The following is a 25,651-nucleotide window of genomic DNA, read 5'->3' as shown; positions in this document are numbered from 1 at the left end:
GTGTGTGTGTGTGTGTGTGCTCGGCTGCTGAAGAGACTGAGTGTTCCTGCAGATATATAACAAAGATGAAGATGTGCCACCATTGGAGACAAACGGAGGGACCAGAGGCCACATGTCAGAGGTCAGGTTAGGTGTACAAGTATAAAGGAGCTGCCCTGCATGGGCACAGTGGCTCACACCTGTAATCCAAGCACTTTGGGGGACTGAGGCCGGAGGATCACTTGAGCCCAAGAGTTCAAGACCAGCCTGGACAACATAGCAAAACCGCATCTCTAAAAAAAAAATACAAAAATTAGCCAGGTATAGTGGCACATCCCTGTAGTCCCAGCTACTTGGGAGGCCAAGGTGGGAGAATCACTTGAGCCCAGGAGGCAGAGGTTGCGGTGAGCTGAGATTATACCACTGCACTCCAGCCTGGGTGACAGAGTGAGGCCCTGTCTCAAAAAGTAAAATGAAGAAGTTGCCCTTCTACAGTCTGGGTGTGGTGGTATCTAGGGGAATGTTCACAACTAGGCAACCCCTCTGCTGTGGAGTGATTATGGGAGATGACGTCACATCAAGATGTCTCAGCAGATGTTTCTCAATGGTTACAGTATTATGGGATTAGTTCCAGGCAGTCACGCTTGGATATCTCATGGGTGATGGAGTCTGTAGCAAGGCTGGAAATTTTGACTTCGAATCACTTGGATTTCTCTAAGAGAATACCCCAGGTTGGACCTGCTACTGTGGCAACAGAGAAGACTTAAAAATTACATTGTTTTTAGCTTGAACTTGGTCTTGTGAAGTCCTAATTAGGGAAGAGGAGTCAGTCTGGGGGTCTAGGGGAAAGCAAAGAGATAAAGCAGATAAGCTATAGGTCTACCTTGCTTCATGGTCTAGTACATACAAACAGAAAGAAGAAGCAGAGAAGCTATAGGTCTACCTTTCTTTATGGCCCAGGACATATGACCCTCCTACACACATAACTCACAGTCTTCCTGCTTACCATCAAATGCTTCAACTTATCATCTAACATCTTGGCTGACAGAAGAATGCAAGTTAGCTCCCAGCTACCTTGGCATTGTCAGTCCTCCACGTAGCACTCTTCAGCCCAAATTGCATTTTATAAAATCCCCAAAAGGCCTTTGTCTCCTGGCAATCACCTCCTCTCTTACTGACCTGCATTGCTCCCTTGCAATGTATTTTCCTGCTTTCTCTAATAAATCTGCCTTTCTTGACCTAAACTGTCATGGTAAATTCTTCTTATGCCTGTGTCACCAGCCACAGACAGTCTACACAAGCCATGACAAGTCTGCGATTTCATGGTCTTTTTTTATTTTGATGATATTTCCCCAGTGTTTGGGGGACAGAAGAATGCCCACAATCTACAGGTCTTAGTCATGTGGTGGGGACAAAATATCCGAGAGAGAGAAGGAACAAGATCTACTGGGGCTCCTTAAAATTCTTCTTGAAGAATTCCTTTCTCACCTGCGAGTAGGGAAGACTTTCTGATTATGACTCCAAATTTAGAAGCTAAGAAAGAAAATACCTTTAAATCTGAAAACGTAAAACTCAAAAACTTCTGGGTGGTTTTTTTTTTGGGAGGGGGTGGTTTTTTTAAAACAGCACAAGCAACTCAAAGGGCAAGTGACAGACTGGGGAGAGAAGAAAAAGATGTGACTCATATCACAGTTTCCCTTCTACTTTAAAAAAAAAGCTCCTGCAAACCAGTAAGAAAATAGCAACAGCTCAATGGAAACATTGCCAAAGTCACGAACAGTTAATGAGAAGGAAATACAAATCACTTTTAAACCTATGAAAAGATAAAGATGTTTGATCACACTCAGAGTAAGAGAAATACAAATTAAGCCGGGCGTGGTGGCTCACGCCTGTAATCCCAGCACTTTGGGAGGCCGAGGCGGGCGGATCACAAGGTCAGGAGATCGAGACCACGGTGAAACCCCGTCTCTACTAAAAATACAAAAAATTAGCCGGGCGCGGTTGTGGGCGCCTGTAGTCCCAGCTACTCGGGAGGCTGAGGCAGGAGAATGGCGTGAACCCGGGAGGCGGAGCTTGCAGTGAGCTGAGATCGCGCCACTGCACTCCAGCCTGGGCGACAGAGCGAGACTCCGTCTCAAAAAAAAAAAAAAAAAGAGATACAAATTAATGTGAAAGACAATTTTTTGTTTATGAATTTGAGAAAAATCCAAGAACTTGATGATACACCTGTAAGAAGAGATGGTAGGGAAACCAAAATTCTCACACGTTACAGGTGGTTATATAAATTTGTACAGCCCCGAGGGTGGCTGGAGTGACAGTTTCTATCCAAATTACAGATGCCCAGTTTCATTGCCAGGTCTCTTCTGTCTGCTTCTTCAGACCCACCTTCCCCTCTCCCCACTCTTTAGTTGGCCCAGGATCCTGTCTGGTAAGGATACAAACCCAGGCCCCTTGCCCTATGGCTTCTGGTTGTGTTCAGCCGATGGGGAACCCCAAATGAGAGAAGTGAGGGACACAGTGAGGGATATTTATCCCTCAGCCTCCTGCCTGCACTGCCCTCTTGGTCTGGCTGTGTCTAGTGGTCTCATGTCATAGCTGCTCATACAGGAGTTTCTCCTTACAAACTGCAGTGTTGGCTTTTTCTCTTCCCCTTCCTGCCCAGAGTGATTTATAGCCATCAATGTTGTGAGCTACAGATTCTCAACTCTCTTTTCTGCAGGCCCAGAGTGGTCACAGCCCTCAATGTTGTGAGCTACAGGTTCTATACCCTCCGTTCTGCAGGCCCAGAATGGTTATAGCCCTCAATGTTGTGAGCTGCAGGTTCTGTACTCTCCCTCCTGGGGCCCAGAGTGGGCACAGCCCTCAACGTTGTGAGCTGCAGGTTCTCTACTCTCCCTCCTAGGGCGCAGAGTAGTCACAGCCCTCAATGTTGTGAGCTACAGGTTCTCAACTTTCCCTTCTGCAGGCCCAGAGTGGTCACAGCCCTCAATGTTATGAGCTGCAGGTTCTATATTCTCTCTTCTGCAGGCCCAGAGTGGTCACAGCCCTCAATGTTGTGAGCTGCAGGTTCTATATTCTCCCTTCTGCAGGCCCAGAGTGGTCACAGCCCTCAATGTTGTGAGCTACAGGTTCTATACCCTCCCTTCTGCAGGCCCAGAGTGGTCACAGCCCTCCATGTTGTGAGCTACAGGTTCTCAACTCTCCCTTCTGCAAGTCCAGAGTGGGCACATCCCTCAATGTTGTGAGCTACAGCCCTTAATGTTGTGAACTACAGGTTCTGGACTCTGCCTTCTGGACCCCAGAGTGGTCACAGGCCTCAATGTTGTGAGCTGCAGGTTCTATACTCTCCCTTCTGGTTTGCCTACAGCCTGCTCACACATTTGTAAATACAGTCCTGCACCCCCTAATGATGTCTTGGGCAAAGATGGACTCTTTATATGACAGTGGCCCCATAAGATTATACCATATTTCTACTGTACCTTTTTTGTGTCTAAATATGTTCAGATACACAAATGCCACTGTGTTGCAACTGCCTGCAGTATTCAGCACAGTACCACGCTGGACAGATTTATAGCCTAGGAACAATAGGCTATACCATATAACCTAGATGTGTAGTTGGCTACGCTATCTAGATTTGTCTAAGTATACTCTATGATATTCACACAATGAAATAGCCTAACAATGAATTTCTCAGAACATAGCACTGTTCACAGTTGCAAAGATACGGAATCAACCTAAGTGTTCATCAACAAATGATTGCATAAAGAAAATATGGCTAGGTGTGGTGCTCACATCTGTAATCCCAGCACTTTGGGAGGCCAAGGCAAGAATCCAGGAGTTTGAGATCAGCCTGGGCAATATAGTGAGACCCCGTCTCTAAAAAAAAAATTTTTTTTTAATTAGCCGGTGTGTGGTGACACATGCCTGTAGTCCCAGCTACGTAGGGGTACAGGTGGGAGGATTGCTTGAGCCTGGGAGGTTGAGGCTGCAGTGAGCCATGATTGCACCACTGCACTCCAGGCTAGGCAACACAGCAAGACCCCGTCTCAAAAAAAAAAAAAATTACATATCTATATACACACACAGTATATTCAGCCATAAAAAAGAATGAAATTATGTTTTTTGCAGCAACATGGGTGGAACTGAAGGCCATTATCTTAAGAGAAACAACTCAGAAACAGTCAATACCACCTGTTCTTATAAGCGGGGGCTGTTAATAAATAATGTGCACACATTGACATACAATGTGGAATAATAGTCATTACTGCCTGAGAAGGGTGGATTGGCGTGTAGGGAGTTAAGGAATGAGAAATTACTTAATGGGTATAATGTATACTATTCAGGTGATGGGTATACTAAAAGCCCAAATTTCACCACTATGCAATATATCTATCTAACAAAACTGCACTTGTACCCTTTAAATGTATTTTTTTAAAGTGTCTATCCTAATTTGAATGAGCTGTTTCCTGCCAGAACGCTAACTGATACGTCATTTGTCTAACAGTTCTACTTCTGGAAATTTTCCCACACTTAAACTGGCACATGTGCAAAATGAAAGAGATTTCCTTGCAGAAGAGACTGGAAATAATTCAAATGTCTACAGTAGGGGTACTAATTATATAAATAATGGTGTGTCTATAGAGTAGAACTCTATCCAGCTATTTTAAAAAACAAGAATAGAAAGATCTTCCAAATATATTTTTAAGTGAAAAAAGCAGGGTGGAACAGGGACTATACATGCTATCTCTTGTCTAAAAGATGGGGAAATTAGAAATATGCGTTTGTTTTTGCTTATGTGTGGAGACACTCTGAAGGATTCACAAAAGAAAAAAAAGTAGTTTTCTAAAGGGAGTAAGACTTTTCACTATTTTTTTTTTTTGTATGCTTAAAATTGTTGAACCCAATGACTGTTGCCTGTTCAAAAGTTAAATTTAAAATTCCTCCCTGACTAGGTGGGGGATTGGGCCCAGAAGTTGAGACCAGGCTCACTTGAATAAATGGGGTAAATGATCCAGTTCCCGGAGCTAGGAATTTTACTATTCCTTACAGGTCTCTCCTTGTCTTGTTTTTGCTCCCATTTTTATATTTGCAATTTAATTAGACACTTCAGAATTTTGATCACCTAATGTTGATTTCAGATGTAAAAGTCAAGAGAAGACTCTAAAAATAGCAAAGATGCTTTTGAGCCAGAATGCCTTCATCGTCAGACCGCTTAATTTGTTTCTTATGGGTGAGTGCTGCTTTTTATCTTAGCTCTTATAGAAGCAAGCTGTGATGCCATCCTCATGGAGAGCCCTGGCAGGAAGTAGCAAACTAATTTCCCTGACTAGAGGACCCAGTTCCAGCCTGCCTAGCATCAGGAGTTAAGTGGAAAGCAGATAGGAAACCTACACTAGTGGTTTAGATTCAGTGTAATTTCCTGTCCTGTTGTTAATTTTCAGAAAACAAATGAGTGACTTAAGGCAATAATAATTGGGACTATGCTCGCCTATAATTTGAAGAGTAATTTCTCCTAACACCCTTTCTTCCTCCCCAATCTTTGATAAATGTCTTTTAACTCTAAAGTTGATTAATTAGTAGCATGCTTATTCATATTCTGAGAATGTTTCTAGGATGGACAATTGCTTCTGAGGACACTCCCTCAGCCAGCCCAAGTACTTAAACAAAAACAAGGAAATTATTTTGGTGTTAAAGATCTCGTGTGTGGCCGGGTGCGGTGGCTTACGCCTGTAATCCCTGCACTTTGGGATGCCGAGGCAGGTGGATCACGAGGTCAGGAGATCAAGACCATCCTGGCTAACATGGTGAGCCGAGATGGCGCCACTGCACTCCAGTCTGGCTAACATGGTGAGCCGAGATGGCACCACTGTACTCCAGTCTGGCTAACATGGTGAGCCGAGATGGCGCCACTGCACTCCAGTCTGGACGACAGAGCGAGACTCTGTCTCAAAAAAAAAAAAAAGTTCGTGTGTGTGTGTGTGTGTGTGTGCGCGTGTGTGTGTTTGTGTGTGTTTTGAGACATAGTTTCACTCTGTTGCCCAGACTGGAGTACAGGGCGTGATCTCAGCTCACTGCAGCCTCCACCTCCTGAGTTCAAGCAATTCTCCTGCCTGGGCCTACCAAGTAGCTGGGATTACAGGCACCCACCACCATGCCCAGCTAATTTTTGTATTTTTAGTAGAGACAAGGTTTCACCATGTTGGCCATGATGGTCTCAAACTCCTGACCTCAAGTGATCCACCCGCCTTGGCCTCCCAAAATGCTGGGGTTACAGTCGTGAGCCACTGCGTCCAGCCTTTTTTTTTTTTTTTTTTTTTTGAGACAGGGTCTCTCTCTGTCACCCAGGCTGGAATGCAGTGAGCGATCTCAGCTCCCTGCAGCCTCCGCCTCCTGGGTTCAAGCAATTCTCCTGCCTTAGCCTCCCAAGTAGTTGGGACTACAGGTGTGCACCCCCACACCCAGCTAATTTTTTGTATTTTTAGTAGAGACAGGGTTTTGCCGTGTTGGCCAGGCTGGTCTCGAATCCTGACCTTGTGTGATCCACCCACCTTGGCCTCCCAAAGTGCTGGGATTACAGGCATGAGCCACGGCACCTGGCCCCAAATATATTTTTAAGTGGAAAAAGCAGGGCAGAACAGGGACCATACATACTGTTGTTAGTGTCAGCTCCCAAATGGATCTTATCTCAGCTCAGGTCACAGTCCTTGCACCATGTGCTGCTGGCACCAATGTAGAATAAAAACCATCTATGTGGGCATTTTTTTAGTACAAGAAAAGTCTCAATCTGATACCATAAATGTGTGTTAAAGAATTCCAGACTTAGAGTAATCATTGCAAGTTGAGCCCAGATAAAACTGTTGCCTCTCTAATGTGTTTTCTTCCTTCTAGTGTGTATCAGCCTCGTGTTTGGTATTTCACATGATTTGCCTGGTAAGAGATGTTTTTTGGCTTCACTAAATTTTGTATAAGAGTGAAAGTGTTGGGGCAGCCTTTCAGAGGTATAAAATGTGGGATATTTGATTTCTGATTGTACATCTGTTACCAATTTTATTGGGATTCTTTCTCTGTAAAAGGAGCTAAAATGAGCTAACTCTGGTTTTTTGAGAGATACAAAACTAGTCTAAGAAATGAACACTAGAGATCATTTTTAAACTTCTTTAAAGAATATTCAAACTCTTAATAATCTCACTAATAGAAGAACGAGGAGACACAGACTGTGCCAAACAAAAGATGGCCCAGAAATACTTGCTCTTTAATTTACATTCTTCCACCCTGATGGTTCCAGACAAAGGACGATAATCTTTTTAACTAAACTTCTTGCTACATATATAAATCTGTCCACAAAACTTCATTAAGCATTAAATATGTGTCCAACCTTGTGCTAAGCGTTGGTTGGGGTTGAAGAGTTGGCAATCGAGAAACAAAGGCCTGGGTCCTAACCACAGGAAACTTAGATGATCTTTAACAATTTAACCATATAAGGCAAAATTTGGCAAGTGTGGCTTTAATGTTTTATTTATCACTGCCACTTCCCACCTGCATGACATTGTATAATTCAACTCAGTGTCACAGTCTGTAAAATGAGTCTCTTCTTAGTGCCTACTTCAGCATTGTTACGGGGCTTAAATGCTTACAAAGGGCCAGTCTGGGCTCATGTTATACTCCCCTGCTCTCTGTGATCCAGGGAATAAGTATGCTGGGGAATCCAGAGGCATGAAAATTTGCAGTGGGCTGAGCTACTTAAGGAGGACTTCATGGAGGAGCTGGAAGCTGAGTTGAGAGAACGACTTGGGGAGGGAGAATGGGTAGGGGAGAATGAAAGGAAGTGCACCACGTGGGCTGGGATGGCCTGGGTTATTTTGGTCCAGTGAACCATGGAGGGACAGTCCAAGGGCATTGGAGAAGCCCTTCTGTCCAAACTCTGCTTACACAGTGCACAGTTCCTGTTTCCTACACTTGCCTGCCCTGACAATATGTTGTTCGTGAATTAACTTATTAGTTCATTTCCCATGTCCTGTAGACTTCCTGTTTTCAAGACCCAGGGCTCTCTGGAGGTGTTATCTGCCAGAGATGTGGGTTCTAGATCCCAAGAAATGACTGAACAGTGACCAGAATACAACTGTGGGTTCCAAATTTCAATGCCTTTTTTCCCTTCTTCTCTTTAGATTACACAAGTGAATCTTGCACTTTTAAGATCTCATTGCGAAATTTCCGGTCCATCTTATCATGGGAATTAAAAAACCACTCCATTGTGGCAACTCACTATAAGTTGCTGTATACAATCATGAGGTTGGTTTGATATTTCATTTTCTCTTGGTAAACATATTGTTGTTCTGTTATATGGGGAGTGGAAGAAGAGATGATCTTTTCTCTCTCTCTGCCTCTCCCTCTCTCTTTTCCTGTCTACCTCTCCTTCTCTCTGCGTTTCTTATTCAGAGCCTTAAAAGGCCAAAGGCAAAACACCATCACACATCCATTTTTAATTAAATTGAATACTTTAATAATCCACATTTATTTTGACAAAGCTTGTATGTGTCATCAAATTCAATTTCTACAGCTCAGAACCTCACATACAAAATAATTCTTGTGTATGGGTTAGGCAATGATTTCTCTATTTCAGTCAGTCTGAATGTTTAAAAGTCCCGTTATCTGAGGACAGGAATCCAAAGGTCTTTTGACCAGGTTGATGGTTTATGTTCACTTTTCTTTACTCTGTTGGGACACCAGAAACTGCCTGGCCTAGTCTGGGACAGGCCTGGGTGCAAAGTCTGGTTTGGTCACTAACCAGCTTGACACTTGGCACAGAGTTCAGCCCCTAAGCGAATGCCTCTGCTGAGAGGTTGCTGCAAGGATTCATGACATAATGGATGGAGTCCTGTTTGTCTTTCTTCTTCCCACGCCTACCAATCTTAGAAGTCATTGCTTTGATCTAGCAACCCCTTGGAGTGTCCTTTTGTTGGTTATTTATTTGGCCTACAGCTGCTGCCGCTCCTGCTTACTGACTAAGCCAGTGGAAGACCTCTTGTGAGTTTCTGTTTGGTGCCTGCTAAAGTCTTAAAAGTTTTTCTCTGCATTGAGTGGTCACATGTATCATCCAACTAACTGAAGCTTGGTAGATGAGATGTCTGTGCTGTCCCTGAAATAGACCAGGTCTGACTTAGGACTGGATCATCTAGTCTTAGCCAGAAAGGGAGGGGGTCTCAGGGAAGGCATTCATGATTGTCCCATAGAGGGAGGGAGATCTGAGGCCTCCACCATGAGGGCCCAAGTTTCATTCATTCATTTACTCATCCGGCAAATTTTACTGAGCACCTGCTACCTGCCAGGGGGTCCAACTGTGAACCAAAGTCCTTGCCCTCCTGGAGCAGACATTATGTAAATGGAGACATGAGTAAACAAAGGTATAGTGTGACAGGTGTGAGTAAATGCTACAATCAAGAAGAGAGAGAGGGATTGAAAGTGCAGGGGTGGGGAGGGTATAAGATGTTCCATTTTCAATAAGATGGTTGGGAAGATCACTTAGTACAGTGATATTTGAGCAGAGCCCTAAAGGAGACAATGAAGTAAGGCACCCGAAAATAGACTCATTACGTCAGTGCTCACACTTTCCTTTTTCCATTTTTTTCTTTCCAAAGTAAACCAGAAGATTTGAAGATAGTTAAGAACTGTGCAAATACCACAAGATCATTTTGTGACCTCACAGATGAGTGGAGAAGCACACACGAGGCCTATGTCACCAGCCTAGAAGGATTCAGCGGGAACACAACCTTGTTCAATTGCTCACACAATTTCTGGCTGGACATAGACAGTGAGTTTATCTCTGTTTCTCCACTTTGTCCCCATCATCAAGATCATTATCATTTGCTATTCTGTGAAATAGGAGGTCTGCAAAGGTGTTTTAGACCTGGGGCTGGGCTCACCTCTTGGCCCTGCCACTTCCTAGCTCTGTATCCGTGGACTGCTTTGCCTCTCTGAGCCTTGGTTTTTTTAATCTGAAAAGTGGAATGATAACTTGTACTTTGCAGATTCGCCCAGTGCCTGTATAAGGCAGTAGGAGCTGCTGTTTTTCGGTTTCATAGCCTGACAGGAAGTGTGGAGCCAGGTTCAGGTGGGCTGGATCTAGCTCTCCCACCTCTTTGGCCCAGTATTTTCTTTCTTTCCTTCTTTCCTTCTTTTCTTTTCTTTTTTCTTTTCTTTTCTTTTCTTTTCTTTTCTTTTCTTTTCTTTTCTTTTCTTTTCTTTTCTTTTCTTTTCTTTCTTTCTTTCTTTCTTTCTTTCTTTCTTTCTCTCTCTCTCTCTCTCTCTTTCTTTCTTTCTTTCTTTCTTTCTTTCTTTCTTTCTTTCTTTCTTTCTTTCTTTCTTTCTCTCTCTCTCTCTCTCTCTCTCTCTCTTTCTCTCTTTCTCTCCGTCTGTCTTTCTTTTTTTGTTTTTTTGAGATGGAGTCTCACTCTGTCACCTAGGCTAGAGTGCAATGGTGCGATCTCGGCTCACTGCAACCTCCACCTTCCGGGTTCAAGCGATTCTCCCACCTCAGCCTCCAGAGTAGCTGGGATTACAAGCACACACCCTTACGCTTGGCTCATTTTTTTTGTACTTTTAGTAGAAATGTTTCACCATGTTGGCCAGGCTGGTCTCGAACTCCTGACCGCAAGTGATCTGCCTGCCTCAGCCTCCCAAGGTGCTGAGATTACAAGCATGAGCCACCACACCTGACCCCAGTGTTTTCTTGATACAGCAACTCCACCCCCACGTTATAACCCAATAGTTCTTTTGTGTGTGAACACCCAAGTGTGCATGCACCTAGGACCCAAAGCTCAGAGGAGAAGACTAGAACCGAAGAACAGGTCTACCCCTTCTTTCTTTCCCTATGACTCAAGTCAGCTCCCTAAGGCACTGTGTTAACAGCTCCAGCTCTGTTACTTTTTCAGTTTCCCACTTTACAACGAGTTTCCCAGAGAACCATTTGGTCTCAGCTTCCTGTTGTAGGCTAGGCGGGTGTGCACGTGCTCATACATGCTTAGCAAAGTAGTAAGGATGACTACTACTTTGTTGCCACTGTGGCAAACAATTCAGATATGACATTTGCTAGATTTGTGTGCATGTTGATGTATGTATATAAACAGACATCTGTGTGTACACACAGAAAAGAAAGAAAATCAGAATTTGTAGTTCATGGTATTTGGGTTGTTAAAGAATGCGTATTAAAGTAACAATGAGATATGTTTCATGACTCAAATGATAAATATGAAAAATACGTAAATATCCAGGCTTAGAGAATGCATATTAAAGTAACAGTGAGATATGTTTCATGACTCAAATGATAAATATGAAAAATACATAAATATCCAGGCTTAGAGGGAATACAAAGAGCTTGCTTTGGCATGGTCCATCTGAAGTAATTGACAGCATGTATTAAAAACCTTAACATGTGCTTACTCTAATCCAGAATTCTTTAGTAACTTGTCCCAAAGAAATTATTAAGGCCGGGCACAGTGGCTCACACCTGTAATCCCAGCACTTTGGGAGGCCGAGAGCAGTGGATCACTTGAGCTTAGGAGTTCAAGACCAGCCCGAGCAACATGGCGAAACCCTATCTCTACATTAAAAAAGAAAGAAAGAAAAAAAGAGAGACAGAGAGAGAGAGAGAGAGAGAGAAAGATAGAAATTATGAAGGACAAATGCAAAAATGTAGTTCCAAGAATATCCCATGATACATTAAGTCTTTAATAAAAATCAGAGACAATTTAAATGTTCAAAACAGTGAATCAGTTAAATCGTGATACAGTCACTTAGTGGAATAGCATTAGCAATGAAAAATTATGATGTAAATCAGGTCTTGGCAGATTTTCTATACAGGGCCAGAGAAGAACCACTTTAGACTTTGTGGGCCACATATGGTCTCAGTCACATATTCCTGTCTGTTTTTGTTTTCTGAACAGTGTCTTTTGAACCGCCAGAGTTTGAGATTGTTGGTTTTACCAACCACATTAATGTGATCGTGAAATTTCCATCTATTGTTGAGGAAGAATTACAGTTTGATTTATCACTTGTCATTGAAGAGCAGTCAGAGGGGATTGTTAAGAAGGTAAGTGGCTTCTCCTGTTAGGATCAAAACAGTTTTGAGTGGGTAGTCAATGCACTTGACTGTCTGTTTTGAAAGGAAATTTGCAGTTGAACAATTAAAGCTGAAAGGTCAGGCTTCTGTGTGGTCTGACCTTAGGGAAGAAGTCACTATAGTTCATTCACTATATTGATCTAAACCTGCAGCACAGTCTTCTTTAAAAGAATAAACCACAGCTGGGCGTGGTGGCTCACGCCTATAATCCCAGCACTTTGGGAGGCCGAGGTGGGCAGATCACCTAAGGTCGGGAGTTTGAGACCAGCCTGGCCAATATGGTGACACCCAATCTGTACTAAAAATACAAACATTAGCCGGGTCTGGTGGCAAACACCTGTAATCCCAGCTACTCCAGAGTCTGAGGCAGGATAATCGCTTGAACCTGGGAGGCAGAGGTTGCAGTGAGCCGAGATTGCACCATTGCGTTCCAGCCTGGGCAACAGAGCAAGACTCCGTCTCAAAAAAAAAAAAGAATAAGCCACATGTACAACATCAAGGAACACACAGGAGAGAGGGTGTGGGAGGGAGATGCAGAGTACAGCCAAATTTCAGTGAGCCCTGGAGAGATTTCTTTGAAAAGGAGGGTTTAGCTGAGCCACCTGTGAAAAGCATCTGTCGCTGCCTGTCTGGCCGTCACACACAGTAAGGAAGTGGCTCTTCTGGCAGTTCTGTCCTCTCATAATTTCTGCGAAGGACCTGACTGTCAGTAACCTTAGGGTAATCTGGTATCAGACAGACCTGGATCTTCAATTTTTGTTGTCCCTGTCCCTCCAAATGCTGGAATAAGTGGAAATGGTCAAATTGCTCTCACTGGTCTAGCAGCAGCTTATGTCTGTAGAGCCCTTTGCCAAGTATAAAACCTTTGCAAGTAAGACCAACCTGAGAGATAATCAGGGTAGATGCATTTCAGGCAGAGGGCACAGGAAGTTCAAAGGTTCTGAGGCTGGAGTGAGCCCGGTGTGTTTCAGCAGCAGCAGGGAGAGGTGGCTGAACTGGAGTGACCAAGCAGGAGGTGAGGGGGAGGTGAGGTCAGAGGGTAAATGTGGCTGGACCTGGTAGGAGTTTGTGGGTCTGGGTCTTCTGAGTGTGATGGAAGCCCCTGGAACCCAAGGCTTAACAGGGCATCCTGGCTGGGCTGTTAAAAATAGACCATAGGGGCAAAGATGGGAGTTAGGAGACCAGTTAAGACACAATCAGGGTGGCAGTCACTTAATAGGCAGTAACAAATTATATGATTAGTATCATGTTTCTTTTAATATCAACATGGATTATAATCAATACTCTAGGAAAAGGAGCAAAAATGGGGGGAAAATAAGTTTATGTGGCCTAAGGACTATGTGAAGTGTCATTAAATCTCCTGTTTCAATCATGTCTCATTTGTGTTCACCCCATAAGCAACTAACTCTATGTTTTAGATTATGATTCCTAAAATAAGAGACTGATGCTTATTAGGATACTGACTACTCTGTAAGAGGAAAAACTGTAGTTAATAGACACCTTCTTCATAAAGAAAATTAGCCTTTAAATTAAAGCAAGAAAAAAAAAGCTACTAGTATAATCCAAGCAACAGATGGTGGTGGCTTGGACCTTGATAGTAGAGGGGTAATGAGTAGTGAGAAGCCATCAAATTCTGCATATATTTTGGAGTTTTGTTTGCTTGTTTGCTTGTTTGTTTTTGAGACAGAGTTTCACTCTTGTTGCCCAGGCTGGACTGCAATGGCACGATCTCGGCTCACTGTAACCTCCGCCTCCCAGGTTCAAGCAATTCTCCCGCCTCAGCCTCCCTAGTAGCTGGGATTACAGGCACCCACCACCACACCCAGCTAATTTTTTGTATTTTTAGTAGAGACAGGGTTTCACTGTGTTGGCCAGGCTGGTCTCTAACTCCTGACCTCAGGCAGTCCACCCACCTGAGCCTCCCAAGTGTTGGGATTACAGGTGTGAGCCACCATGCCCAGCTCATAATTCTGCATATATTTTGCACACGGAGCAAGACGAACTTCCCCATTAACTATGGAAGATGATGAATGAAGCAGGTGAGGGTTAGATAGGGTTAGAGGGTTTGGGACGTGTTAAATTCCAGGTGCCCGTAAGGGATCTAGGAGGAGACGTGGGGAAGGAGCTGGATGTGCCAGTCTGGAGTCCAGGGGAGAACCCCCAGCTAGAAAGAGAGCCTGGGAGCCACTGGCTTCTTGGTGCATGTTGAATGCCCTGAAACCAGATGAGATCACCTGGAATAGACACTCAGAAGAGAAGGCGTCCAAGGACATAACTCCGGGAACATTCCAAAATTTGGAGATCTGGCACATGAGGAAGAAACAGCAAAATCGACTGAAAAAGAGCAACCGGCATGGAGAGAAGCAGGTGAGAGTGGTGTCCCGGTAGCTGAGAGAAGAACGTTCCAGAAGGAGAAAGTGGTTTACTGAGTCCAGTGCTGCAAATGGGACAATGGAAGAGGACTGACTATTGGATTTAGCAACATTGTGTCCTTGATAAAAGTAGTTTTAATAGAGTCAAGGTCAAAGAGCTGGTTGGAGTAGATTCAAGAAAGAGCAGGAGGAGAAAAATTGGAGACAGTGAAGAGAACTCATTTTTCTAAGGAGTTTTTCCAAACAGGGAAGGAGGCTGTGTGGTGGTCACTGGAGGGGAAGCTTTTAGTTTGTTGGGTCGTAAGTTTGTTTACTAACTCCTCCTCCCAAACAGAAATTTACAGAAAAACATTATTACTGAAGGCTGTATGTGAGCTGCTAGGAATCCTCATTTATTAAACTGCTAGTAAGAATGTATTTAAAAAACTGTAAAACATGATACAAAAGTTATTATTCATGAAAGAGCCTTCATACCATCTTTTAAATTCTGAAGTGGAACGCAACTACAGGAAAGAAGAGGCCAGGTGTTTAAAGGGGGATGGCTGGGCGCGGTGGCTCACGCCTGTAATCCCAGCACTTTGGGAGGCCAAGGCAGGCAGATCGCTTGAGGTCAGGAGTTCAAGACCAGCCTGACCAACGTGGTGAAACCCCATCTCTACTAAAAAATACAAAAAACTAGCCGGGCGTGGTGGCGGGCACCTGTCGTCCCAGCTACTCCAGAGGCTGAGGGAGGAGAATGGTATAAACCTGGGAGGTGGAGCTTGCAGTGAGCTGAGATCCAGCCACTGCACTCCAGACAGAGTGAGACTGTGTCTCAAAAAAAAAAAAAAAAAAATTAGCCAGGCATGGTGGCAGGCGCCTATAATCCCAGCTACTCAGGAGGCTGAGGCAAGAGAATCTCTTGAACCCAGGAGTTGGAGGTTGCAGTGAGCCAAGATCGTGCCACTGCACTCCAGCCTGGGCAATAGAGTGAGACCCCCATCTATCTATCTATCTCTATCTATCTATCTATCTATCTGTCTATCTATCTATCGATAAAGGGAGAAGATGAGAAACTAGACGTCAGTTTTGTCACAGACAAGCTCTGTGACCTTGGAGAAGTTACTTAGCCACACTGAGCTACAGTTTTCTCATCCGTTGAATGGAGAGAATGCCTATTTTGCAGACTGTTTTGAAAGTCAAAAGAGTTAATGTTATGAAGGCACTTTCTCAAGTGTAAAGTAGACACACGCTGTCCATGAGAGAAGATAATCATGTAAAAATGATGTCACAGAGACTTTTATTCCTCTTTGAAGACTTTTATCTCATTTGTAAAATGAAGTTGCTAGACTAGATTTCATGGGTGTAAAATATGTGTGTGTGCGGGTGTATATAAGTGCATGTAGGTGTAGTTTTCTGATAGCTTATGTACTCCAGGTGACTTATAAATCCTTTTTCTTACCAAGCCTGTGATAAATCTAACCCTGTTTGAGATTTGAAGACAAATCCCAAAAGAGATTCTTAAGTCCTGCCTCTAAATGAAATTCTCAGAGTCTTACTGATTTTTTGCTTATTTTTACAGCATAAACCCACAATAAAAGGAAACATGAGTGGAAATTTCACCTATATCATTGACAAGTTAATTCCAAACACAAACTACTGTGTATCTGTTTATTTCGATCATAACGATGAGCAGGCAGTCATAAAGTCTCCTTTAAAATGCACCCTCCTTCAACCTGGCCAGGAATCAGGTATGTTCATTTTTTTAAATTCGTGTTTTGAGTATTCATGCTTTTACTCTGAGGGCAAGCCTATTTAAAGAAAAGAATCGGAAATTCGTGGAGCACTAAAGGTCTTTCTTCCAATAATGGCACCTCCCAGAGGTATTTTCTGTTGATTCGTGTGTACAATCTGGTAGCGTCACTTTTATGTTGTCATACCAAAAGACAACCAGATACTACTCGATGAGATCAGAAGTCTTGAAATGGAAATGCTTTTATTTCAGGGAGTCAGGATTAAATTCAGCGCCGTGTGCCCTTAGTGTGGCCGTTGCTGAAGCCAAATGCCAGAAGAGGTGGAGCTGCTTGAGACAGTGGCATACAGTGGCATTAAGGGGTGAAAAGGTGGAAGCAGCGAGGTTGGGTGCAGTTCATAGATGTGATCTGGCATCAGCTGTAGCTCATAGATGAAAGGGACCCTTGCCAGGGTGTGCGAGAAAATCACTAATGAAGGCTGAACACCTTTCTGTTACACAGACATCAGAACAGTAAACAGTGTGATCCCAAACCTTCCTCCCCTTGGGAGTGAGAACAATCAAATCTCGGAACTCCCTGCTGATTGTTTTCTCAGGAAGTAGCCAAGTCTCCACCTATTTTACCAAAAGTGAGAAGCTATGCAAGTCTTCCTCAAAGAAGCCCTTCTAAATGTCCCAACCCCAGTGTTAGGGGAAAGGGATCCCAATCCAGACCCCAAAAGAGGGTTCTTGGATCTTGCACAAGAAAGAATTCGGGGCGAGTCCATAAAGTGAAAGCAAGTTTATTAGGAAAGTAAAGGAATAAAGAATGGCTACTCCGTAGACAGAGCAGCCCCAAGGGCTGCTGGTTGCCCATGTTTATGATTATTTCTTGATGATATGCTAAACAAGGGGTAGATTATTCATGCCTCTCCCTTTTAGACCATGTAGGGTAACTTCCTGACATTGCCGTGGCATTTGTAAACTCATGGTGCTGGTGAGAGTGTAGCAGTGAGGACAACCATCTTGGTTTTGGTGGGTTCTGGCTGGCTTTACTGCAGTCTGTTTTATCAGCAAGGTCTTTATGACCTGTATCTTGTGCCCACCTCCTATCTCATCCTGTAAGTTACAATGCCTTAACTGTCTGGGAATGCAGCCCAATGGGTCCCAGCCTCATTTTACCCAGCTTCGATTCAAGATGGAGTTGCTCTGGCTCAAATGCCTCTGACACCAATGGAAGTATCTTTAATGTTCTGATTTACCAGAATAAAAATAAGGTAGGATCTATAAAGAAATTACTTTAGTTGTAAACCAAAATAAAATTCTAAGCCCTCCAACCAACTGAATGGACCCCTCCTCTTGGACAAGGGCCAAATACAGTAAAGTAAATGAAACACCAGTTCAGGTCATGATGGGAATGAGTGGTCCAGACATGCCTCACTGTACCTTCCTACCTTTGGAATTCAGGCACAGCTGGCCAGCACTAATGTTAAAACAGAAACCTTAAGACAAAAAGACGCTTTATAGCACTAATACCAACATGATGGGTAGCAGGCCCTAAAAGAAATCAAAGTATTTTACCCCAAAATACATTTATTTGACATATTTAAAATGGCCCTGCAAAGCTGTCTCTTGCAGGGAAAATCTGCTTTCTATAAAGAACCCCCTTCCCAGTCCAGGTCTTCTTCCTGATCCAAGAGAGAATTCACTAAGAGTCTGGTACTTTTTTAAGTCCGGTAAGAAACATTTACAATCTATTCTCTCTGAAGCCTGCTACCAGAGGCTTCATCTGCATAATAGGAACCGTGGCCTCCACAACCCTTTGTCTTAATCCAGATGCTTCCTTTTATTAATTCCAAGTCTTTAATCAGGAAATCTTTGAATCTATCTATGACCTGGAAGCCCCCACTTCGAGTTGTCCCACCTTTCCAGATTGAACCAGTGTACGTCTTACATGCATTGACTGATGCCTTATGTCTCCCTAAAATGTATAAAACCAAGCTGCACTCTGACCAAGGGTTCTCGGGATCTCCTGGGGCTGTGTCATGGGCCATTGGTCACTTGTATTTGGCTCAGACTAAATCTCTTCAAGTATGTTACTGACTTTGGCTCTTTTCATTGACAAAGTGATATGGTCATTTGTGAATGAAGTGAGCTACGGAACGTTGCCTAGCACATAACAGTGCTGTGTGTTGGCTTCACTACAGGGCAGTATGATTTGATTCTCTAGTGTTCCTCAAGACCAGATGATGCATAGACTGGTTCTAAAGGAAAGAACATCTCAGACACCTTTAGCTTAAGTTATTTTTATGTCAACAAAATACAGGCAAACCTAAAACTACATATAGATTCTATCTGACTATAGCTCTTTCAGAAATATAAATGGAAAATAAATGTGCATATCTTTGTTCTAACACCAGCTATCTGACACTAACTAGTTGTCCAATGATTCAGTTCATTTCTGACACTACCCGAGGTTAGCACAGACCCCACAGGTGAAAGGCTCAGTCCCACAAAACTGCCTGCCCCCACTTCAGACGCCAGCCACAAGTCCTGGGTGACGAGGTTACCTGCACTTCCATCTGACCTGGCTACAAATTCGGGAGTTCCCATGACCTCCCTTTAGGTTTGATACTTCGCTTAAATGACTCAGAGAAGTCGGGAAAGTGTTATGATTACCACTTTATTATAAAGGAATTGAGGGACAGCCATTGAAGAGGTGCACAGGACAAGGTCTGGAAGGATCCCAAGTGCAGGAGCTTCTGTCCCTGGGGAATCAGGGTGTACCACCCTCTCTGTGCATCCATATGTTCATGAATTTGGGGGCTCCCCAACCCTTGGTGTTCACAGTTTGTATTGGGTTTCATTATGTAGGTGTGATTGATTAAATTACTGGCTGCAGGATTGATCTCAGTCTCCAGCCCACTCCCCTCCTTGGATAGAGGTCAAATGGGGGAGCTGGCAGTTCCAACCGTCTGATCATATGTGGTTAGTTTTCCTAGGGACCAGCCCTCATCCTGAAGCTGTCCACACCCCGCCCCGTCGCCTCACAAGCATAAACTCATATATGGCCCCTAAAAGGGGCTTGTGGACAAAAGACACTCCTATCGTTGAGGAAATTCCACAGATTTTTGAAGCTCTGCTCCAGGAGCTAGGGACAAAGACTGGATATATATGTATGTTTTATTATATCATTGATCTTACATAAAAACAAAACTCCTATAGACAATAAAAACTGAAATTAGTGACCTGGTAGACAGATGGTGTCTACCGTTGAAACTCAGTTCCCAGTTCCAAGGTGAACGTGTTGCTGACTGAGAAGGCACAAGCTCCTTGAAGGCTGATGAACTCTGTGCTGACTCACTTTCTCCCCTGACTCTTTTCCATTTCACCTACCGAGGTGAAACATAACAACATCCTCTCGGGTTATTCCGTTTTTACTTGGTGTGAACACGTCATGCTGCACATCGAGTCAGCCCTCATTCTTTGATTATTACCCAAGACAGGTCAAGTGCCACACTCTCTAATTATCCAAATACTGTACCTGATGTCAAATTCTTGTTTGAAACTCAGGAAGCAAATAGGTTCAGGTAACGTGACCTCTGCCACTCTCTGCTTGCCATCTGACCTACTCTCAACTAGCCAAACTCAGACACCAGACAGGTTTGGATGGTGAGGGGTCTTGGAAGGATAGCCTGAGACCAGCATTAACATAGGCTCAGCAGTAAGCACTGCGATCCTAGGGCAGACTGATATGGGGGGATTTTAGCCCAGAGATCTGGATAAACACCTTCCCCTTGTCAAGCCCTAAAATTAATTGTGTGGCTCTTTTATTAATATTTAGGCCCTAAGGAAAAGCTCTGTTCATTCATTTGACAAATGTTTATTGGGGGCCTCTTATGAGCCAGATTCTTTTCTGGATATTGAGGATTTAGCAGTGAAGAAAACAGATAAAAACTTCTCACCTTGTGGAGCTTACATTGCATTAGGAGACAGAACAAGATCAACATGTAAAATAGATTGTATGTTAAGTAAGTACCATGGAAAAAAATTATGCAGGAAAGGAGGTAAGGGGGATGTCAGGTGGAGGAGAGTGGGTTGCTATTTTTAATAGGACAGTGTCTTGATTTGCATTTGCTAGAAGCAGAACCTGGGATGTGAATTGATTTTTAAGTGTGATTTATTGGTGGGGGCATCTTAGGAGAAGGGGAAAGAGGGAACAGGTAGGGATGGGGAGAGAGAAATTAAGCAAGCATGTGGCTCTCAGCTAAGCCTGATCCCAAGGGGTTCTCTGAAGCATGAACCATGTCTTCAAGTCAGCAGCCAGTCAGTTACTGGTGGTGATCTATGGCATGGCCTCCAGATGAGGCAGCCCCATTTTGGACAAGGGCAATTCCTTATGTGTCCAGAGTTGTTTCCTGCCAGTGGGTTCGTGGTCTTGCTGACTTCAAGAATGGAGCCATGAACCTTTGTGGTGAGTGTTATAGCTCTTAAAGATGGCACAGACCCAAAGAGTGAGCAGTAGCATGGTTTATTGTAAAGAGCAAAAGGACAAAGCTTTCACAGCTTGGAAAGGGACCTGAGGGGGCTGCCACTGCTGGCTGGACATGGCCAGCTTTTATTCCCTTATTGTCCTTTCCCATGTTCGTTTCTGTCCTATCAGAGTGCCCTTTTTTCAGTCCTCCCCGTGATTGGCTACTTTTAGGATCCTGACGATTGGTGCATTTTACAGAGCACTGATTGGTGTATTTTACAGAGTGCTGATTGGTGCATTTTACAGAGCGCTGATTGGTGTGTTATACAGAGCGCTGATTGGTACATTTTACAATCCTCTTGTGAGACAAAAATGTTCCTGATTGGTGAATTTTACAGTCCTCTTACAAGACAGGAAAGTTCCCCAAGTCCGCACTCCACCCAGGAAATCCAGTTGGCCTCACCTGTCACTTAGAGAAGGATCAGCTCTGAGATATATAAGCAGACATGTGCAGCAGCAGTAGTGGGTGTGCACTGACTGGAAAAGGGGACATGAGCCGGCCACCCACAGCATCCACCACAGATGGCCTGAGAGGGCGTTCCTGAGAAGGTAGCGTTTGAGTAAAGACCCAAGGGAGATGTGGTAAGCAGAATAATGGCCCCGAAGATGTCTAGTCTACATCCTAATCCCAGATATGTGAACAGACTAACCTCTATGCCAAAGGGGCTTGTGGGTGTGATGAAATTGAAGATCTTGGCTGGGCACCGTGGCTCATGCCTGTAATCCTAGCACTTTGGGAGGCCGAGCCAGGTGAATCACCTGAGGTCAGGCGTTCGAGTTCAGCTTAGCCAATGTGGTAAAACCCCATCTCCACTAAAAATACAAAAATTAGTGAGGCATGGTGACATGCGCCTGTAGTCCCAGCTACTTGGGAGGCTGAGGCAGGAGAATCACTTGAACCCGGGAGGCGGAGGTTGCAGTGAGCCAAGATGGTGCTATTGTACTCCAGCCTGGGCTACAGAGCGAGACTCTGTCTCAAAAAAAAGAGAAGCAGGAGACTCAGAGGCAGAGAAGGAGCTCTGACAGCAGCAGCAGAGGTCAGAGAGTAAGGATGAAAGAGGGGGCCATGGGCAAAGGAGTGCAAGTGGCCTCTAGAAGCTGGGAAAGGCAAAGAAATGGGTTTTCCCCTAGAGCCTCCAGAAGGAGTGCAGTCCTGCCAACACCTTGATATTTTTTATCCCAGTGAAACCCATTTTGGATTTCTGACCTCCAGAACTATTAATATATTTGTATCGTTTTATGACATGGACTTTGTCATCATTTGTTACAGTGGTAATGGGAAAGAAACACAGGGTGAGGGAGTGAGTCACGCAGACATATCGGGGAGGGAGTTCCATATGCGGGGTTCAGCAAGTGCCAGGTCCCCGAGGCAGGATATGCCTGGCACGGCACGGCAGGAGTGAACTGAACAAGGGAAGAATAGTAACAGTTCGCGTCAGAGAGGATGGAGGAGCCTGAATGATGTAGAACTTAGAAGCCGTTGCAAGAGATGGGGGCCCTCAGAAGGTTGTGAGCAGGTTGCTCCCTGGGATCTGACTTAGGATGTAAAGGGAACATCCACATGCCTTGAAGTAGGAACCAGGTGACCCCTGGGCTGATTACTGCAGTCACCCAGGGGAGGGGCAGTCTTGCTTGTTCCAGAGAGGTAAGTATGGGAGGAACTATACGAGACTGATATTAGTCATCACCAATCTTTTCACAAAGTTCTTTCTCTTTTCCATTAAAGATCATAGTGATCAGATATTACCAACCCGGTTGCTCAGTTCAGCCCCCTGCTTGTGAGGTTTCTAATTTTTTGTTTAAAATATCTCCACAATGAATCCAGAGACAGACAGGTTTGTTTGTCCAAGGCCAAATTTTTAAGACGCGACCTGGTCTCTCCTTCCCAAGATGGGTTGATCTGGCCCATCTTTCATGAAGAAGATAGTTAACAGCCGTAACACCCAATCACAGCTTCTCCTTTCTGAGTAGGAACATTGACCGGATTCATCTCTTTTCAAATATGAATATTTTAAAATAGCATGCATGTATAATTGTCATGACCACAAGTGAGATTTGTATGTTTTAGATTATCAGCAAGCTGAAAACAAACAAAAATTCTAAGTTCTCCTGAAGAATTCTCAGACTCATGAGAATACCCCAAATTGAGGAATATTATTCTAGCATATTAACTACAATTTACACAATTTGGTTTGGAGGATGTCCTATTAGATAGATGACATAGAGTTCTTTGTAGCTGTTATATGCAAGTTGGATGGGTACGTGAGTCACAATCTCTGTATTACGCCATTCCTTCACCAGTGAAATCATTTTGGTTTACATTACCCCTTTCAAGAATGTAAACTCTATACATGTCAGAATTTCGTATCGTAAAGGTGTGCCTCTGTGGCTAGATCCGATTCTGGAACTGTCATTGATATGACAATCCTTCACACTCTCTTGATCGGGGTGAGAGTGGATTCTTGAACCCTGTGCTACCTAGCAGTGCAAGGGTTTACTGAACGTCTTTTTATTCACTCCTTAACCTTCTGGAAGACTTAGAGTACATAATGCATTTTGATTTCCTTTTTTCTCCCCTCTATCTATTTTTGCCTGAGGCTATAGTTCCAGGATTAATACTAATGAAGACCTTTCTGGAAGTGCAAGAGAGCCTCAGTGATTTAACTACTGATTTCTCGGTCTGGTCGTACTTCAGCAAAATAACTATAGTCAGTCAGAAAGTTGAAATTTTCCAAAAGGAATCTTGATGAGAAACAAAGGGGAACTGTTAATAGAGCAAGGCGGGTTCTGCAGAGCCCTGATTTGGGGCCCTGGCATGGCTAAAGTCCAGCCTCAGAATGACCCAGTTGGTTGTTTTCAAGCAAACTTTCCTTCCCCACTTCTTCCTGCCCGCAGCGCATGCTAACCAGTGTGGCTACCGAACGTTTGAGATGTGTCTCACGTGACTGAGAGACCGAGCTCTTAATTCGATTTAATTTTGATCATTTAAATTCAGCCAACTGCAGCCAGTGGCTACTCCACTGGACAGTGCAGTTACAGAACAGAAACTGAAGGAAATTTTACTTTTAAAAGCTAAGTCTGTGTTATTGTTTTAAAAATGCACACTTAGATTATTCTCCGGTCTTCGGTATTTCTCCATATAAAACTGTTTTTTCAAACCTTTGGTTTCTTGATCACCTTGTAACACCAGACCAATGTACATTTATTTCCATCTGCAATTGTTTATTGCATTTTTTTGAATTAAAGTCATTTAATTTTTCATCAACAGAATCAGCAGAATCTGCCAAAGTAGGAGGAATAATTACTGTGTTTTTGATAGCGTTGGTCTTGATAAGCACCATAGTGACACTGAAATGGATTGGTTATATATGCTTAAGAAACAGCCTCCCCAAAGTCTTGGTAGGTAGTTTTTTTTTGTTTTTGTTTTTTTTTCTACCTTTGTTTTTTATTTTAACTTAAGAATTTGTATTTATATAAATATTTTCACAGAAGAAAATCTCATTTTCTATAAAAACCAAAATGCTTTCTCACTCTGAGTTCTTTTCCATCCCTATAAATATATATTTTGCAGTTGTAAGTGTATCTGTGCATTTTATGTTTTCTTTCTTTCTTTCTTTCTTTCTTTTTTTTGAGACAGAGTCTCACTCTGTCACCCAGGCTGGAGTACCGTGGCGTGGTCTCAGCTCACTGTAACTGCCTCCCGGGCTCAAGCAATTCTCATGCCTCAGCCTTTCAAGTAGCTGGGACTACAGGCATGCGCTACCATACCTGGCTAATTTTTGCATTTTTAGTAGAGACAGGGTTTTGCTATGTTGGCCAGGCTGATCTTGAACTCCTGACTTCAAGTGATCCACCCGCCTTGGCCTCCCAAAGTTTTGGGATTACAGGTGTGAGCCACCGTGCCCAGCAATGTTTTTTTGTTTGTGTGTTTTTGTTTGTTTTATACTTCATCACCTATAATTTATAATGACCAGGTAGAATTTCATTATTATTAACATACCATTTTTCATTTAACCATTTCTCAGCTATAGGGCATTTGGATTTCTTTTTCTTTCCCTTTTCTTTCTTTCTTTGGTCATGATGAATAGTACAATAAACATTTTTATATGGATCGTCTTTTTATTTTGGATTACGTCAGTGGAACATATACACAAAGTGGATTTATCCTATGAAAAGATTTAAAAAGGGCTGGACACGGTTGGGAGGCCGAGGCAGGCGGATCACTTGAGCCCAGGAGTTCGAGACCAGCCTGGGCAATATAGGGAAACCTCTTCTTAGAGAAAATAAAAATAAATTAGCCAGGCGTGGTGGCACATGCCTGTGGTCTCAGCTACTCAGGAGGATGTGGTGAGAGGATTGCTTGAGCCCAGGAGGTGGAGGCTGCAGTGAACTGTGATCACACCACTGCACTCCAGCCTCAGTGACAGAGTGAGACCCTAGTTCTAAAAATATATAAATAACTTAAAAATATAAAGAAGCAGCCAAAGGAGAGGAAGTTAAGAGGAGTCAGTCAGAGCAAAGTCTCTGAGGCCAGCAGCCTGCCTGGTTTGAAAGGCAGTTGCTCCCACTCACTAGTCATGAACCCTGAGCAAGTTTCCTAACCTCTGCGCCTCATTTTCTCATCTATAAAGTGGGCATAAGAATAGTAAGCCTGGCCAGGCGCAGTGGCTCACACCTATAAACCCAGCACTTTGGGAGGCCGAGGCAGGTAGATCACGAGGTCGGGAGTTCAAGACCAGCCTTGCCAACATGGTGAAACCCCGTCTCTACTAAAAATACAAAAATTAGCCGGGTGTAGTGGTGGGCACCTCTAATCCCATCTACTCAGGAGGCTGAGGCAGAGAATTGCTTGAACCTGGGAGGTGGTGGTTGCAGTGAGCTGAGATCGTGCCACTGCACTCCAGCCTGGGAAACACAGCGAGACTCCGTCTCAAAAAAAA

General features: G+C 43.7%; 1 protein-coding gene across 16 annotated transcripts in view; it reads left to right on the top strand.

The window, feature by feature from the left end:
• IFNAR2 (interferon alpha and beta receptor subunit 2) overlaps positions 1-25,651 on the top strand; it is a 37,199-nt gene that overhangs the window by 8,109 nt on the left and 3,439 nt on the right. For 4 of the 16 annotated variants that reach the window (XM_005548813.4, XM_005548812.5, XM_074034088.1 and 1 more), the window contains exons 2-8: positions 5,118-5,209; positions 6,868-6,909; positions 8,145-8,268; positions 9,615-9,787; positions 11,919-12,064; positions 16,028-16,196; positions 23,980-24,110. In XM_005548813.4, coding sequence (XP_005548870.3) covers positions 5,155-5,209; positions 6,868-6,909; positions 8,145-8,268; positions 9,615-9,787; positions 11,919-12,064; positions 16,028-16,196; positions 23,980-24,110 — 840 coding nt within the window. In that variant the 5' untranslated portion in view covers positions 5,118-5,154. Of the gene's footprint in view, positions 1-5,117; positions 5,210-6,867; positions 6,910-8,144; positions 8,269-9,614; positions 9,788-11,918; positions 12,065-13,802; positions 13,955-14,165; positions 14,462-16,027; positions 16,197-23,979; positions 24,111-25,651 lie in introns of those variants that run through there. The other 12 variants (XM_074034092.1, XM_074034090.1, XM_074034091.1 and 9 more) reach the window with 6 other exon arrangements.

Source organism: Macaca fascicularis, chromosome 3 (assembly GCF_037993035.2).
Source record: "Macaca fascicularis isolate 582-1 chromosome 3, T2T-MFA8v1.1".
NCBI classification, from domain to species: Eukaryota; Metazoa; Chordata; class Mammalia; order Primates; family Cercopithecidae; genus Macaca; species Macaca fascicularis.
This window is presented reverse-complemented; position numbering and strand designations above follow the sequence as displayed.